The following is a 15,364-nucleotide window of genomic DNA, read 5'->3' as shown; positions in this document are numbered from 1 at the left end:
CGCTGTTCCCGCATGAACTTTGCTTTGCTGTTAATGTGAGGATCTTGTAGTGCGGCGATAAACACATAACCTCGTGGTCAGTGCCAGGTTACCACCCAACTCTGTTATTTCAAATCGGAAAGAAAGGCCCGGGCAGTCAGTGAGACGCCCACTGTCACGAGTTCTCCTGGTTGGACTGGGAATGGATTGAATTGGCATTGGCAATAGGTATGTATTGGACAGTGTATTTCTGGTCTCTTTGGGGCCTGATTCCTTAATGGTTGGATGCGGGAGAACCATACAAGCTATTCAAGCTGAGAACATAGGTAGCAATTAGTCATAATAATATATCCACTGAATCTGCCAGTGGTTTAATGGCTAACTTAAATACAAAGGAGGGAAGTGCAGCCCCAGTTTCATTGCTTTGAGGGCAACTGTGTGAGCCATTGAGCTCAGAAAGAGGGATGCTTGTGTATAGGGACACAAGTGATCCCCCAAAGCCCTAGACCTTGTGCTCAGGTAAGAGTGCATTCTCAATAGGATAAAGAAACCACCTGAGCTGCGGGTGACTCGGGCACTTCATGGCCTATTACAAATGCTGCAAGAGGCCCAGTTTCAAATCAAGTTCAGGCCTGCTCTTAAGCTTTCTCAGGGCTTCCACGGCATGGCGAGAGGTCCTGAATCCCAAGAGAACCGCTGGAAACGGACCAATCCTATTCAACTTATTCATAAATGATCTGGAGAAAGGGGTACACGGTGAGGTGGCAAAGTTTGCAGATAACCGCTTAAGATAGTTAAGACCAAAGCAGACTATGAAGAACTTCAAAAAGATCTCGCAAAACTAAGTGATGGGGCAACAAAATGGCAAATGAAATTTAATGTGGATAAATGTAAAGTTATGCACATTGGGAAAAATAACCCCAACTATACATACAATATGATGGGGGCTAATTTAGCTACAATGAATCAGGAAAAAGATCTTGGAGTCATCATGGATAGTTCTCTGAAGACATCCACGCAGTGTGCAGAGGTGGTCAAAAAAGCAAACAGGATGTTAGGAATCATTAAAAAGGGGATAGAGAATAAGACATATATTATTGCCCTTATATAAATCCATAGTACGCCCACATCTTGAATACTGCGTACAGATGTGGTCTCCTCATCTCAAAAAAGATATACTGGCATTAGAAAAGGTTCAGAGAAGGGCAACTAAAATGATTAGGGCTTTGGAACGGGTCCCATATGAGGAGAGATTAAAGAGGCTAGGACTTTTCAGCTTGGAAAAGAGGAGATTAAGGGGGGATATGATAGAGGTATATACAATCATGAGTGATGTGGAGAAAGTAGATAAGGAAAAGTTATTTACTTGTTCCCATAATATAAGAACTAGGGGCCACCAAATGAAATTAATGGGCAGCAGGTTTAAAACAAATAAAAGGAAGTTCTTCACACAGTGCACAGTCGACCTATGGAACTCCTTGCCTGAGGAGGTTGTGAAGGCTAGGACTATAACAGGGTTTAAAAGAGAACTAGATAAATTTATGGAGGTTACGTCCATTATTGGCTATTAGCCAGGATGGGTAAGGAATGGTGTCCCTAGCCTCTGTTTGTCAGAGGATGGAGATGAATGTCAGGAGAGAGCTCACTTGATCATTACCTGTTAGGTTCACTCCCCCTGGGGCACCTGGCATTGGCCACTGTTGGTAGACAGGATATTGGGCTGGATGGACCTTTGTTCTGACCCAGTACGGCCGTTCTTGTGTTCTTATGTTCATTTGAATACCACTCACTATGGCGTTCTCTGTCCAGCCATCAGCAAGGGTACCATGAGATGGGCCCCAGGCTGTAGCAAATCATTCCCAGGGGATCTGGTGTCTGCCCTGTCGATGGGAACAATGCCCAGGAGAGGGAAAGAGAGAGAGAGAGAGAGAGCAAGAAGAAAAACAAAGACAGACACAGGGAGAGAAAGAGCAACTGTGCATATCTAGAAAGGGAGAGAGGGGATGCAGAAAGAAGCAGTGTAAGGAAAGAGAAGGGGGTAGAAACAAGCAGAGTGGTGCAGGAGGAAAAATGAGAGTGGAGGAGGAAGGGACTGAGAGGAAAAGAAAAAGAAAGCTGCCGGGAGACGCCAGTGGAAAGAATGAAAAAAATGGAATTAAAGGAGAAAGGTGATAAAAAATGAGAGAAGAGAAGTGAGCAAAAGTCCGAATGCAAAACTAATGAATCAGTGACTGAAACAGGATCCAGGGAGGGCTAAGGAAATCTAGTCTAGCCAGACTCCCGGGAGATGCAGACTGGGGAGAGAAAGGCAGACAGGAGATGAGTAACAGCAGTACTAAGGGCCAGATTCAGAAATGTGTAGCTGTTCAGGCTAGAGTGACAATTGTGATGATCCAGCCGGGGGTCCTGCATCACACAGGCCAGAGAACCACATTCTTGTATTGAGCTCCACCACCAGTGGTGGAACTGGAGCCTAAAGGTTGGTGAGCATGGACGCCAGTGAGACCGCCCGTGTGAATAACTGCTCACCAGCATCAGGGGCTCATCCTCTGACCCGTAGCCCACAGAGCGCTAGGAGGTGGAGGAGAGATGGAATTAGGGGAAGGCTGTGATAGGAAGTACCTTCTGGATGATGCACCCAAGTACAAGGGGTGTGAGGTGATTATAAAACCAATTCTTTGGCAACATTTACTTCTCCTGACATGAGACACATTTCTGGTGACTGTTTTTGTTGGCGTACAAAGGTGGAAAGTCTCCACAAGCGATCAGAGCTGGAACCAGGCTCTGGGGCATGGATTGAAGGGTTAGAGGATCTTTCTCATAGACTTTACGGGCAAAAGGGACTATCATGATTATCTAGTCTGACCTCCTGTACAATGCAGGACACGGAACCTCACCCGCCCACTCCTGTAATTGACCCCTAACCTCTGGCTGAGTTACTGCAGTCCTCAAAGCATGGTTTAAAGACCTCAAGTTACAGAGAATCCACCATTTACACTAGTTTAAACCTGCAAGTGACTTATGCGCCATGTGCAGATGAAGACGATCCCCACCCCCGCTCCCTGCCAGGGTCTCAGCAAATGTGACGTGGTGGGAAATTCTTTCCTGACCCCAACTATGGGGATCAGTTAGATCCTGAGGACGTGGGCAAGACCCACCAGCCGGACACTCGGGAAAGAATTCTCTGTAGTAACTCAGAGCCCTCCCTCTCTAGTGTCCCGTCTCCAGCAGTTGGGGATTTTCTAGATTTGCCTGTCCTCGTTATTAACTGACTGCTAGCTTATTGGGCCTGATTCACCCAAAGGCCCCTTTACGTTCTTTGGCAGTGCAAAGGGACCTTGACGTGAATGTAAATGACCCTTTCCACCAGAGCCTTACTAATTTAGTTTCCCAAGAAGCAGCCCTTTCACCAGAGAACCATCCTTTCTTGGCCTCGCCTCTCCTGTACCGTCCCAACCCGTGTGTGCTTGGCTTTCAAAACCGTTTAGTTTGTGACCCTCCAGCAGCTCGTCTGTGACAAACCAGGGTGACATACGGACAGGCACAATATGCTGTCAGGGCGGATTGCACCCGGCACTTTCGGCACCCATCTCACAGGCTAACGGTAAACTCCCTTAGGTGTAAGTAGCAGGCCACACACTAGAGGGTGATATGATCCTGGGATATGCTTATAAAGTGTGGGTTCTGTCCCCCTCCAGTGGCTGCACCATGCTGAGGATAACAGCCTGCTATTGCTGCCAGCTAAAAGAGTTACTCCTTCAGTTCCCACGGTGGAGGTCTGTGCTAAAGGTGCTAGATTTAAACCCTGCTGACTGCTGCAGGCTACAGACTCATCTCTTCACCCGCAGTGACACACCCAGACCACAGTCTGAGAATCACAGAACTAGATCAGGGACCGCTCAGGGCACTGAAGGCTGGTTGTCTAGAAACAAGAACCATAGACTGGTCTTGGCTAAGCTCCTGCACTTTGATGTTTTGCCAGGGACAGAAAGAGGCTCCTTCTGTGCTCTGACCAACTAGACATCTCAACCTCTTAAAAATGCATGGCCTTTGAGATAGAAAGCAAAATGCCCTTTTATCGTACTGCCTGGAGAGAAACAAATTGATGCCTCTGGAAAGCAGACGTGGAAAGAGAAAAACGTGGGGATAGAAGCCTGTTCAGATTCCACACCAGACACGGCACAATCTGTCTGTTTCCTCCACCCTTTGCTGCCAAGAATGAGGTTCTCCCCGGCCTGGCTGGTTATCACCACTTCATTTGCTGCAAACCTGTCTGAGGATCATGGCCTTTACATCACCATGGGCTGAAGGCGAAAGTGGCTGCTCTGGCCTTCTTGTGGCAGCCCTTGCCCAGCTGCAGCTGAACAAACACACAGGGTTTTGCTCGCAGCATTTCTCTCTCGTTTGCTTTGGCCTATCCTTAACGATTCGAAAGTCCTTGTCAGCAGGAGCTCCGACCTCCGTCTGGCTCGTTCGGTAGCACTCGCAAAGCTGTGGCTTTGAGTTCCACCGCAGACCTTGGATTGATGCTGCCGTGCATTGCTCGGGGGGCAGGCGGGAGGGAAGGGCTGTTGCATTGTGGGAAAAAAGCTCTGCTCTGATTCCATTAGTCCCCCTCGGCAATGCTGTGATTTGGAAACTTCCACCCAAACACCCTCTAGAAGACATTGCTGAGGTTCCCATGATCTATCCGGCGTCTTAGTCTGACCGGACCAAACAGCAACAGGACAGGCCTCTCTCCATTTCCCCGTCTCCGTATTTCTCCTCCATCCTGGGCACTCTTCATTTTGGGGCTCTTCCCCACCCCATCCCTCTGATCTCTCCTCTCCCTGCAGTAGCAGGATGAGTGGCAGTAACCGCACTCCATTCCAAGGGGGGCGAAACTCACTCGAACGTCTCCACTCGATCTCCCTCTGCCTGCTGCAAAATCAAACAGACTAGGTTGCTGTAATCAGTTTCTTGCTGCAGATGACTCCTTACGCAAAGGGAAAAGGGGCCAGGCATCTCCTTTGATGAAGCTCCAAGGCTGAGCCCAGAAGGGAGCAGGGAAAGATCAGGGCTTGATCTAAAGCTCATTGAAATCAATGGAAAGACACCCACTGCCAATAACTTCAGGGCTCCAGTTCACAATGAGGGTCAGGAAAGAACTGCACCAAGGACCGGACGGACGGGCAGTATTTTCAGCTCATTCAGTATGTGATGCCTTTACTGCCCAGTGCTTCTGCTGACAGTAACCTTGCAGCACCCACACCACGTTATGCGGAAGCGTCGAGAGTGGAGTTGGCACGGGGCTGGGATTTGGTGTCCTGTAGTGTTCTTCCTCCCCTCAGTAACTCACACTGTTGCTGATGCAGCGCTGGAGGGGTGTGTGGCGCTTCATGGCCGCATGGGCTGACATGTTCCCTGCCTGTGGGTCCCACATTGAGACTGTCACTAGATAATATGACAAACATGGATTCTCAGCTCTGCCTGGTAGCCTGTGGGTGCAACTGCTGGGGTGGCTGCGAAGGAGATGGGAATGGTTCCCTGATTCCAGGGATGGTCTATACCAGCCCATGACCTGCTGCACTTTAGAGCAGCCTCAGGGCTACTCCAAAATACACCATCTATCTGTGGTCTCCAGAGGTTCTCTCCTGGCTGAAGGTCAGCAGAGTACAGCAGTGCTCCAGCCATGCCCTCTCCTCTACCCTCCCCTACATATCCCCTATACAAGGGCCATTGGGACAGTGGAAGGGGACAGAACATAGGAGCCAGCAAGGGACTCTCCCACCTTAGAGGAATCTCCTTTTAGGGGTGATCCAGCTGTTTTCCAACCCCTTTGTGCCACTGAAATGGTGCAAGGGGGCCAGCTTGCAGCTCAGAATGTGGCACTGTGCCACAGCATTTGCTCACACACAACCTTGGATGCCAGCAGCTGTGTTCAGTGAGATGGGAACTGTTGTCCAAGACATGGGGCGTTTCTCTTACCCTTTGTGGAAAGCTCTCTGGGACATGCTTCGGTGCAGCATCTCATTGGGAGCAGAGTGGCTCAAGCCACACAGTCTGGGCCCCAGAAACAGACGCACCTGGAATCGCTAGTCATTTTTTTTAAATGATCTGTTATTGTCAGAAGGGAAACTGAGGCATGGGGTGGTGAAATTACTTTCCCAAGGCTGTGCAGTACATCAGTGGCAGAACCTCTGGCTCAAGACAAAAGGCAGGAATCCAGTACCTCCTGGATCAGAAAAACCCTCCAAAGTAAGAAACCTATCCTCCTTCCCTTCAATCAGCCTGTGGTTCCATAGCCATAGGGGAGTTTTCCCCTGTGCTGTTTGTCAGCTCTACCTTTCAAGCATTTGAGAACCTGTTAAAAACTCCATCAGATGTTCAACCACAAAGCATCAATTATGTCTAAACAAATGACACGTTGGGTGCCGAGCTACTGGCAGCCAGCTACAGCATGTGGTATTTGCAGCACCACATGAGATCAGCTTCCGCGTCAGTTTCTGGGACCGGGGCAGCCGGCTAGGAAATTGAACTTGACGTTTCCTTCGAATGAAATACATTTAAATAAAATAAATGCCCTGAGTTCCATTATGTAGCTGCAACAGATTAAATCCAAATTTAACTCAGGGAAAAGTTTTCAAAGGCAAAGAAAGGCTGGTTGTTGGGGTTTTTTTTAAAGGAAGTACATATGGTTAGATCAGGTGATTTTTATTCTTTCTCATTGGGGCGCTTGTGTTGTCCTTAATGTAATAAATCTGCTTTGCATGTCTGTAATCTGAACAATGTGTGATTTTCAACCCTCTGCAGAGCACCGCAGAGCCATTTGGGAATGTGTCTTAATTTCATCAAGGAGCAAATTAAAGGGACCTTCCCCACAGTGGATTGTGCTGCATGTCTCCATGGCAGGCATGGTAAGAACAGGGTGGACACGGCTCAGGGATCAAGTGCTGTGAGACCAAGAAGGAGATGTGCATAGCTTATGAGAAAGAAAGGGTTGGTCATTGTGGGATTAACAAACTCTGCTCATCCAAGTGGGTGTGGGGCCAGGAGATACACCTCATCCAAAGGGACAAACAATGGTGCTAAAAACCCACTTACTGTTCTGAAGGAACAGCCATGTGGAAAGTCTCTGTTCCCCTCTGCAGCATCTCCGTGTGAGCCAACCGTCACCAGGCCAACCATATGGCCAAGTACTATCAATGATCACTTCTCCAGACTCCACCAGGGGGCTCGCCTCACCCCTGCTTTACATGCTAGATGGTGACTTGCCCAAGGAAGTCAGTCTCTCTTGCACCCCTGCAGGGTCTGCCCAGATCTTGGGTCCAGAAGCACAGGGGCCAGAAGGTGCTATGCACCTACTTACTCCCTGCCCAGAACAAGGCGGGGGGGCCACTGGAGCCTTGGCTTTGTCTCTCCTCTTCACAGGTTGGAGCAGCTGAGATGGCCTGGGGTGGAGGGATGTTGTAAATTGCTTCTGACCTAGATCACTACTCTCCCCACCACGGAGCAAGACACCAATGTGCTAGACACTGTACATACACACAGCCAGGGGACTGCTGTGGAAGGATCTGGACCCAAACAAAATTAGCCATCAAAGTAAGGAAGAGAAAAAGAAGAGAGGGACATTTCAACAATTGTTTGGTACACCGGCCGAGTCTACACTACAAAGTTATGCCAGCACAGCTAGGTCAGCAAGGAGTGTGAAAAAAAATCACACACAGCCCAGCCGATACAGCTATGCTGGCAAAACCCCTCGTGTAGACTCAACTAGGCCATACCTACAGGATGGATGGGGTGGGGTGGGGGGGCTCTGTCCTGGGAAGCAGTGACTCTGACAAAGATTTGGAGGACATGATGGATAATCAGCTGAACATGAGCGTCAAGTGTGACTTAGGGTGTGTCTACGTTGCTTTTAGACACCCGCCAGCTGATTCGGGCTAAGGGGCTCGGCTAAGGGGCTCTTTAACTGCAGTGGTACGGGCCAGCCACGGGTTTTTAATTGCAGCACAGACATACCCACTCTGACCAAAAGAGCTAATTCAATTCTGGGATGCATAAGCAGGGGAATCTCAAGTAGGAGTAGAGAGGTGATTTTACCTCTGTATTTGGCTCTGGTGCAACCGCTGCTGGAACGGTGTGTCCAGTTCTGGTGCCCACCATTCAAGAAAGATGTTGATAAATTGGAGAGAGTTCAGAGACGAGCCACGAGAATGATTAAAGGATGAAACACATGCCTTATAGTGATACACTCAAGGAGCTCAATTTACCTTAACAAACAGAAGGATAAAGGGTGACTTGATTACTGTCTATAAATGCCTAGATGGGGAACAAATATTCAGTCTAGCCGAGAAAGGTCTAACACAATCCAATGACTGGAAGTTGAAACTAGACAAATTCAAACTGGAAGTAAGGCATACATTTTTATTAGTGAGAGTAATTAACCCTTGGAGCAATTTACCAAGAATCAAGGGTCCTTCCATGGATACAGGGGACTTGACTAGATGACCTCTCAAGATCCCTTCCAGTCCTATGATTCTATGGTGGATTCTCCATCATTGACTCTTTTGAAATCAAGATTGGCTGTTTTCCTAAAAGATCTACTCTAAGAATTATTTTGGGGAAATTCTATGGCCTGTGTTGTACAGGAGACCAGACTAAGATGATCACAAGGCTCTCCTCTGGCCTTGGAATCTATGAATCTGTGGCGAGAAAGTGCTAAAGTTGTATGGGGAGGTGGTGTAGCCATGCCAGCACGTCTGTTGGCTTACACTGCATCTCCACTAGGGGCCTCTGGAGGCATAGCTATACTGGCAAAGGCTCCATAGTGTAGACAAGCCCTCAGAAACATGACCACTGAAATCACTTACTGTAGCTGAACTCAGTGAAACTACCTCAGTTTACACCAACCGAGGATCTGGTCCCAGACATGAAATTAGGAACAACTCTATTTTGCTTAAGCCCAGAGAAAACCACAGTTGCGATGTGTCTTTTACTCACATTGGAGTACGCACCCACTATTAGGTTCTGTGCCCCTGCCTTTAGAGAGAACTTGCCCTGACCAGAGCATTTATCTGTTGTCATGGAATTAGCCCAGCTGGACGGCAGGCATTATAGGGTAGAAAGCAGGTTAGAAAGCTGGGGTGCTACGACAGTTTGTTCAGTGACTAAGGCACTGGCTGGGAACTTGAGATAGTGAGGTTCTAATTCCCCACTCTGTCCTGCTGGATGACCTTGGACAAGTCATTTGCCCATCTGTTCCCCTCCCCCCCCACCCCCGTTGTCTGTCTTCTCTATTTATCCAGTAAGGGGGCAGGGATTGTCTCTTTCTATGTGTTTGTTACAGGACCTAGCGCAGTAGGGCCCCGATCTCAGTTGAGGCCACCGGGTGCTACCATACCACAAATAGCAAAGCCGTTAATTAAGTCTCCTCTTTGTCAAGTGAATTATAAGCTCCGGAGGCTGTGTTCATTCCGCCCACCGCCCACCCGCCTGGAAAGAGATGCAAATCCTCCTCACCTTCAATCTGATCGTGTGTGAATTCAAGCTGAAAGAGAGCAACAAAAAAGCCACAGATTAGCTCCTGTGCTGATGTACCTTAGGGATTGCGATCTCTGATGTAGGGTGCTGGCCACTGCTGGAGAAAGGCTACTTGGCTAGGTTGACCCCTGGTCTGATCCAGTCTGGCATGTCCAATGGGCCTATGGAAACCCTCTGTGTAGAGCGGGGTCAATGTGAAATAGGATGAGGAAAATAAGGCCCCGCCACTATCAATCCAGAACCTTTCTCTGCTCTGTTTCTGATCAAGGGTTGCTTTTTTTTTTAAACTGAAAATATGTCCCATTTTCACTCGGATGGATGGAAATCAAAATTTGAAAATCTGGCCACTTATTTAGGTGACTCAATCGGCGCTGATAATCTGGCCCATAATGCCCAAGGCTAGGCGCTGACGAAATGATTTCACTAGTCACTGCTCTTTGCCTCAGTTTCCCAATCTGTAAAATGCGGATAATGATACTGACCTCTTTTGTAAAGCACTCTGAGATCTACAGATGAAAAGCACTAGAAAGCTCTAGGGATTATTCTCAAGGTAACTTTTCTTTCCCAAGGACAATATTTTACACCCACTATTACTTGCGAGTGCACCACGGTGATTGTTTTAGCATTATGCTATTATCTGGAAAGAGTTCAGCTTTCACTGGTGTTTTCTCTGCCAGCCATTGTGTTTTTGAGCCCTTTGGGGCCAGGACAGTTACTGATTATATGTTTGTACAGCACCTAGCACAATTAACTCCATGTGGTTGTGGCCTTTGTGTGTGTGTGTGCAGGGAGTTCTGGGCTCTCATCCTAGCTTGGCTGCTGATTCATTGCATGGACTTATGAAAATCTCTGACACTTGTTGCTTCATCCTCCTGCCCCCTGTAAAACGGGGATGATGACTAGAGCACTGTGTGGGACTATTTTTTTAATCCCATTCCTGTCCCGCCCCGCAATACCCACTCCCACTTGCACGGGCATTGTTTCTTGCAATCTTATCCACTCCCACCAGCAAAAACCTTAGATCCTGCAAATCCCGCGCGAGAGACAGATCTGCTACGCTACTTAAAAAAACCAATCAGACAAAAAACCGGTCGGTTAACATATTACATATATAAACGGAATTCAGACACAATTTTTACCACTCAAAGAATTAAACAAATCTTGCTTAAACCATTTGTTGATATAGAGTTTTCCTGCAAATTATCACAGTCTTGTTTTTTATGCTCACCCAATCCCACCCGCAACAAAGACATTTTACATTTTAGCCGCTCCCGCTATTATGGCAGTAGGTCCTGAAGGACCCGGGGGATCCCAGTCCCACTGCAGGTCTCTGATGGTGCCCTGGGAGCAAAGGGACTGGACTGGATGACCTCTCGAGGTCCCTTCCAGTTCTATGATTCTATTCTATGATTCTATGGGGACTTTTGTTGCACAGAGTTGTTGTGAATCTTCATTCATTTATTTCCATCATGATTGGAAGGTGGTGCACTGGATCCTTAAATGATCATTGCTCTATTGACTTTCAATGGAACATCTCTGGGTTACACCAGCTGGGGATCTGGCCCTCGTGTTAAACACTATGATTAGTGCCCCGCCTTGTGTATGAGATATTGTCCAATTTTCTGAGCAATGGCACAGAAGTATTTTATCACTGAATCAGAGCGGGTGAGAGATGAATGGAAGCCAATCAGATCATCCAGTCTGTCCCCAGGCCAGTGCAGGATTGTTTCCTAGAGCGCATTTTATCCAAAAGTTTTGCTCAGGTCCAATATCCCAAGTGATGGGGGTCCAGCACTCCCCATGGGAGCTTATTCCACAGCCTAAAAGAGCTCAGTGTCAGGAAGATGTTTTTTACACCTCTATCTCAGTCAAGCAGAAGGTTACTAGGAAATAAGTCCTACTAATAAAACCGTGCCAGTGCTAAACTGGCATTTATTAGGGTATCACAGGGAAAGCATTTAAACAACGCAAACAAGGAGTCCCCAAAATGGAACCAATGCATTTCTCGTCTACGGCAGGCTAAGGAATTCTAATGTTAATAATGAGGTTCTTAACTAACCGGGGCAGGGGCTGGGTTGGAAAGAGGAAGAGACTTTTTCACAGGAGTCCAATTTAGGGATTAGAAATGTTGAGGTTGGGAAGAGGCCCGGAAACCCATCAAGGTCTGTATCACGGTGATGAGGTGGCATTTGTGCCCTGCAAGATTTTTTCCACTATTTAAAGCTATTAACACACATTGTGCTGGGCAGCAAAGCCCACAAACCCATCGGTTTGTGCACAGAGCTATTCCATGGCATGCAAAAGCCTGCAGTGCTAAGGCCCATGCCTTTATTAGTGTCAGGTCATGCTCCCTGGTTCAGTAGTCCATGAGCTCTGATACCATCTGCTTCTTGAAATGCTTTCTGATCTGTGAATACCTGAGGTTCTCCATCGCATAATCCATACAAGAGAGGATGGAGAGAGAGAAATGTGTGTAGGCAGGGGAGTAAGATAGATAGATAGATAGATAGATAGAAAGTGTGTGTATGGGGTAGATATAGGGGTGTGTATGGGGATGGATGGATGGATGGATGGATGGATGGATAAATTAGATAAATACTCAGGCTGCTCTTAATACTAAGGATGAGTATTATTGTCTGTGCAGTGACCTCTTTAACCTTCTTACCAACCCACATCTGCCTCAATGCTCCCTTCCACCTCCTGAACCTACTACAAACCCTCTCATAAATGTTCTGCTCTGAATCGCCCCCTTGCTGGTCAACCCACCCACTAACCCTTTCTCCTCCAAGTCCCCACGCCCTCCTACCTCTTTCCCACCCATTGAATCCTCCCGATCCCCTCTTCCCCTGGAAGGCAAATGGGAACCCGTTCTGGGTCCCAGGAGTTCCCGAGCTTGCTAAAAGAATAGGGCTTGGCTGGAGCAAGATATCATGGGAGTGGCTTGACTGGGGTGGCCCAGGAATGGCCTGTTGTTTGGATTAAGTGCCCTTCCCGATTATCGCTAGTCACATCTTCTGTAGTCATTGTGGAGCACAGAAACTCCACAGGGATCCCCGCGCAGCTTCTGTGACTCACAGCAGCCCAGGTGGAGTGACTTGCCTCAGGCCCTGACAGAGCTAGGAACAAAACTCTGGTCTCCTAGCCCTGCACTGTAATCTTCGCCTACTCTTCCTCTCCTCAGACGTAAGCAGGTCATCTGAGATCTGTCCTCATTAACTGGGTTTCCTGAGTCTCTCTGTCCACATTACATGGTAGGTGACGTATCACCGTTGTCTGTCTTGTTATTCCACCACTTATACTCATGGCCCCAGTGCAGATTAAGGCCCAGATCCTCAAAAGCCTTTGGCAGTTAGGAGCTTAAATACCTTTGAGGATCTGGGCCAAATTTCCTGTGTTTGGGGCAACCACTCAGGGGCACTGTGCTGGGAAGAAGGGAGGTAGGGCCAGATCAGGGCTTTAGCCTGCAAAGATCCGGACAGGCTCTGCCTAGGAAGGTGGAGGAATCTCCTTCCTTAGAGGTTTTTAATGTCAGGCTTGACAAAGCCCTGGCTGGGATGATTTAGTTGGGGATTGGTCCTGCTTTGAGCAGGGGGTTGGACTAGATGACCTCCTGAGGTCCCTTCCAACCCTGATAGTCTATGATTCTACGATTCTATGATGATTCATGCCAGGAACCTCTCCCTTCCAACCTGCACTCTCTGACCCTTCTCCTCCCTCAAAGCCTGTTGAGAAGCTAGATGGGGGAGGCTGGCTGCATGGGGAGCAGTGGCTCGCTGAAGTTCTGGCAGGGGTCTCGTCCTTGCTCCATGCAGGGACCAGTGCTCTCAGGTGAGGAGGAAGCATAAGGCTCTCTGCTTCCTGTGTGAGAAGCTGCGGGAGGCTGTGGCGAAGGCTAGGGAGAGGGAGGAGAACAGTGCTGCGGCTGGGACAAGGGTCTGGCTGGTTGACTGGCCTTGCTTAGAGAAGGGCCCAAGCTACAACACGTAGCTGCAGGTCTGCTCAGGGGCAGGGTTTCGTTGCGGGCCCATCTCTCATAGGGGAAACAAGAATTCCGTCTTCTGAAAAATGTCAACATGGCCATATTTGTTTTTGTTTCCACATCGGAATGAGCCTAGCCCTAGTGAAAATTTTCATGAAACCACAATGAGAGCCCCACCCTGTGAGAGCCACTAGCCCATGCGCTCCCTGATTCAGAGCAAAGTCTTGAACTTGGGTTAGGTTAGGGCCTTCAGCTGAGCTGTGGGAACCCGGGTTCTGGGCTATTGGCTATAACGGGGCAGGCCAGAGATTCTACCCTGGACCTGAGGAACCTTCCTGACATTTCTGTTGGCACTGATACATTTTCGCAAAAAATTGCAGTTTTGACAAATTGACACTCTCCAATGGAATAAGCGTTTCTGTGAAAAATTCCCAACCAGCTCTAATCTCTAGCTTGCAGCCGCTAGAAGAGAAATCCACAAACTCTCAGGGTGTTAAGGGCTAAACCTAGCAGCCCACGGGGAACATGAGTTTCCAGCGCTCAATCACCACTTCTCCAGGGCCACCAACCAAAGAGGAACACGGACCCCATGTTCACACTTTAGTCTCTCCTTTACTATTGGTACTTTGGTCCCGGCCTGTGGCCAATCCACCCTGAGGTCTTCGGGTGACTGACAAACAGCAACCCACCTTGACAGGGGACGGCCATCTCCAGCCTCCTCCTTGCTAGCGTACTTTTTCAGAAGAGAGTTTTTGAGGGCCTGGGGTCGCTCTTTGTTCTTTTAAATGCTAAGCCAAGTTGGCAGGGAGGCTTCAGTCTGTAAAGTGATAGCCTCTTTCTGTGATTGAGAACATGTTCCTTTTCCATAGCATGGGGAATTCTGAGGCATCAGCAGGAGAATGAGAGCCGCTTTGGAGAAACGGAGACAGTTTCTGGCAACGTTCGGCACCAGAAATGTAAAACATTTTAGCCTGACTCTTCCCCTTCAGCAACATAAGCCTGGATTCTCTGACCACTTATTGAAGGCTGGCTCACCTCCTGTTCCCCCCCACCCCCCACACCACAAGCCTTGCAGCAGATGTTTATTCAGATGTTCTCAACCAGCAAAGTAATATGAAAAATTAAAACCACCCTTGGATAAATGGCAGGAGAAGTCAAATGTTGTGTGTGCTGGCTGCTTAAAGGAGAGGACCATAAAGAGCTGGGCTGGGTAGTTGGTGTGTTGCAGGGTTTACCCTGTAGCTGGGACTCCAAGGGTATGGTCTACACAGCAACCAGACACCCATGGCTGGCCTGTGCCAGCCGACTCAGGCTCGCGGGGCTGTTTCATTGCTGTGTAGACGTGTGGGCTCAGGGCTCGAGATCCCGCTCTAGGACTCTACCGGGTGGATGGGTCCCAGAGCCCAGATGTCTACACAGCAATGAAACAGCCCAAGCTGGAGTCATCTAGTGCAGGTCAGCCAGAGTTTTTCCTTTGCTGTGTAGACATACCCCAAGAGTGAATTCTGGCTGACTCAGAATTTCCATTGAGTCACATAGAAGAGGTCCAGGACTGACTGGGCTATAGAGTCCAAAATATCTTCTCACCCCTAAAGACAGTCCTCTCAGACACAGCCATGTTGTTTTTCCACAGCTCCAGTCCCATATAAAACAATAAAAAGGTTTAAATGCTCACTAACTGTATCAGGAAAATTGCTCATCTTTTGCAGTAGGCCAATGTCCCTTCCAACTCTTCAGCAAGAGTTGGGGCTTCCCCTTGGACAGAAGGGCCTGGCCCTTCTCTGAATCAAAATGAAGCTCCTGGGTCTGTTTAAACTCAACCTTTTATACCCAAAGCCTTCTCTTTGTCTCTTGGTCTCTGGAAATGAGATGAAACCAGTCCCT

At 48.4% G+C, this 15,364-nt stretch overlaps 1 protein-coding gene across 1 annotated transcript in view; it reads right to left on the bottom strand.

Moving 5' to 3' along the window:
- Positions 1–15,364, bottom strand: part of MYL3 (myosin light chain 3) — a 47,467-nt gene that overhangs the window by 14,615 nt on the left and 17,488 nt on the right. Inside the window, exon 2 of the mRNA XM_008170698.4 lies at positions 9,481–9,508. Within this exon, the coding sequence (XP_008168920.1) occupies positions 9,481–9,508 (28 nt within the window). The remainder of the gene's footprint in view (positions 1–9,480; positions 9,509–15,364) is intronic.

The sequence above is a fragment of the Chrysemys picta genome, chromosome 2 (assembly GCF_011386835.1).
Source record: "Chrysemys picta bellii isolate R12L10 chromosome 2, ASM1138683v2, whole genome shotgun sequence".
Lineage (NCBI taxonomy): Eukaryota > Metazoa > Chordata > Testudines > Emydidae > Chrysemys > Chrysemys picta.
Note: the sequence above shows the minus strand (reverse complement) of the source record. Positions and strands in the feature narration are given on the sequence as shown.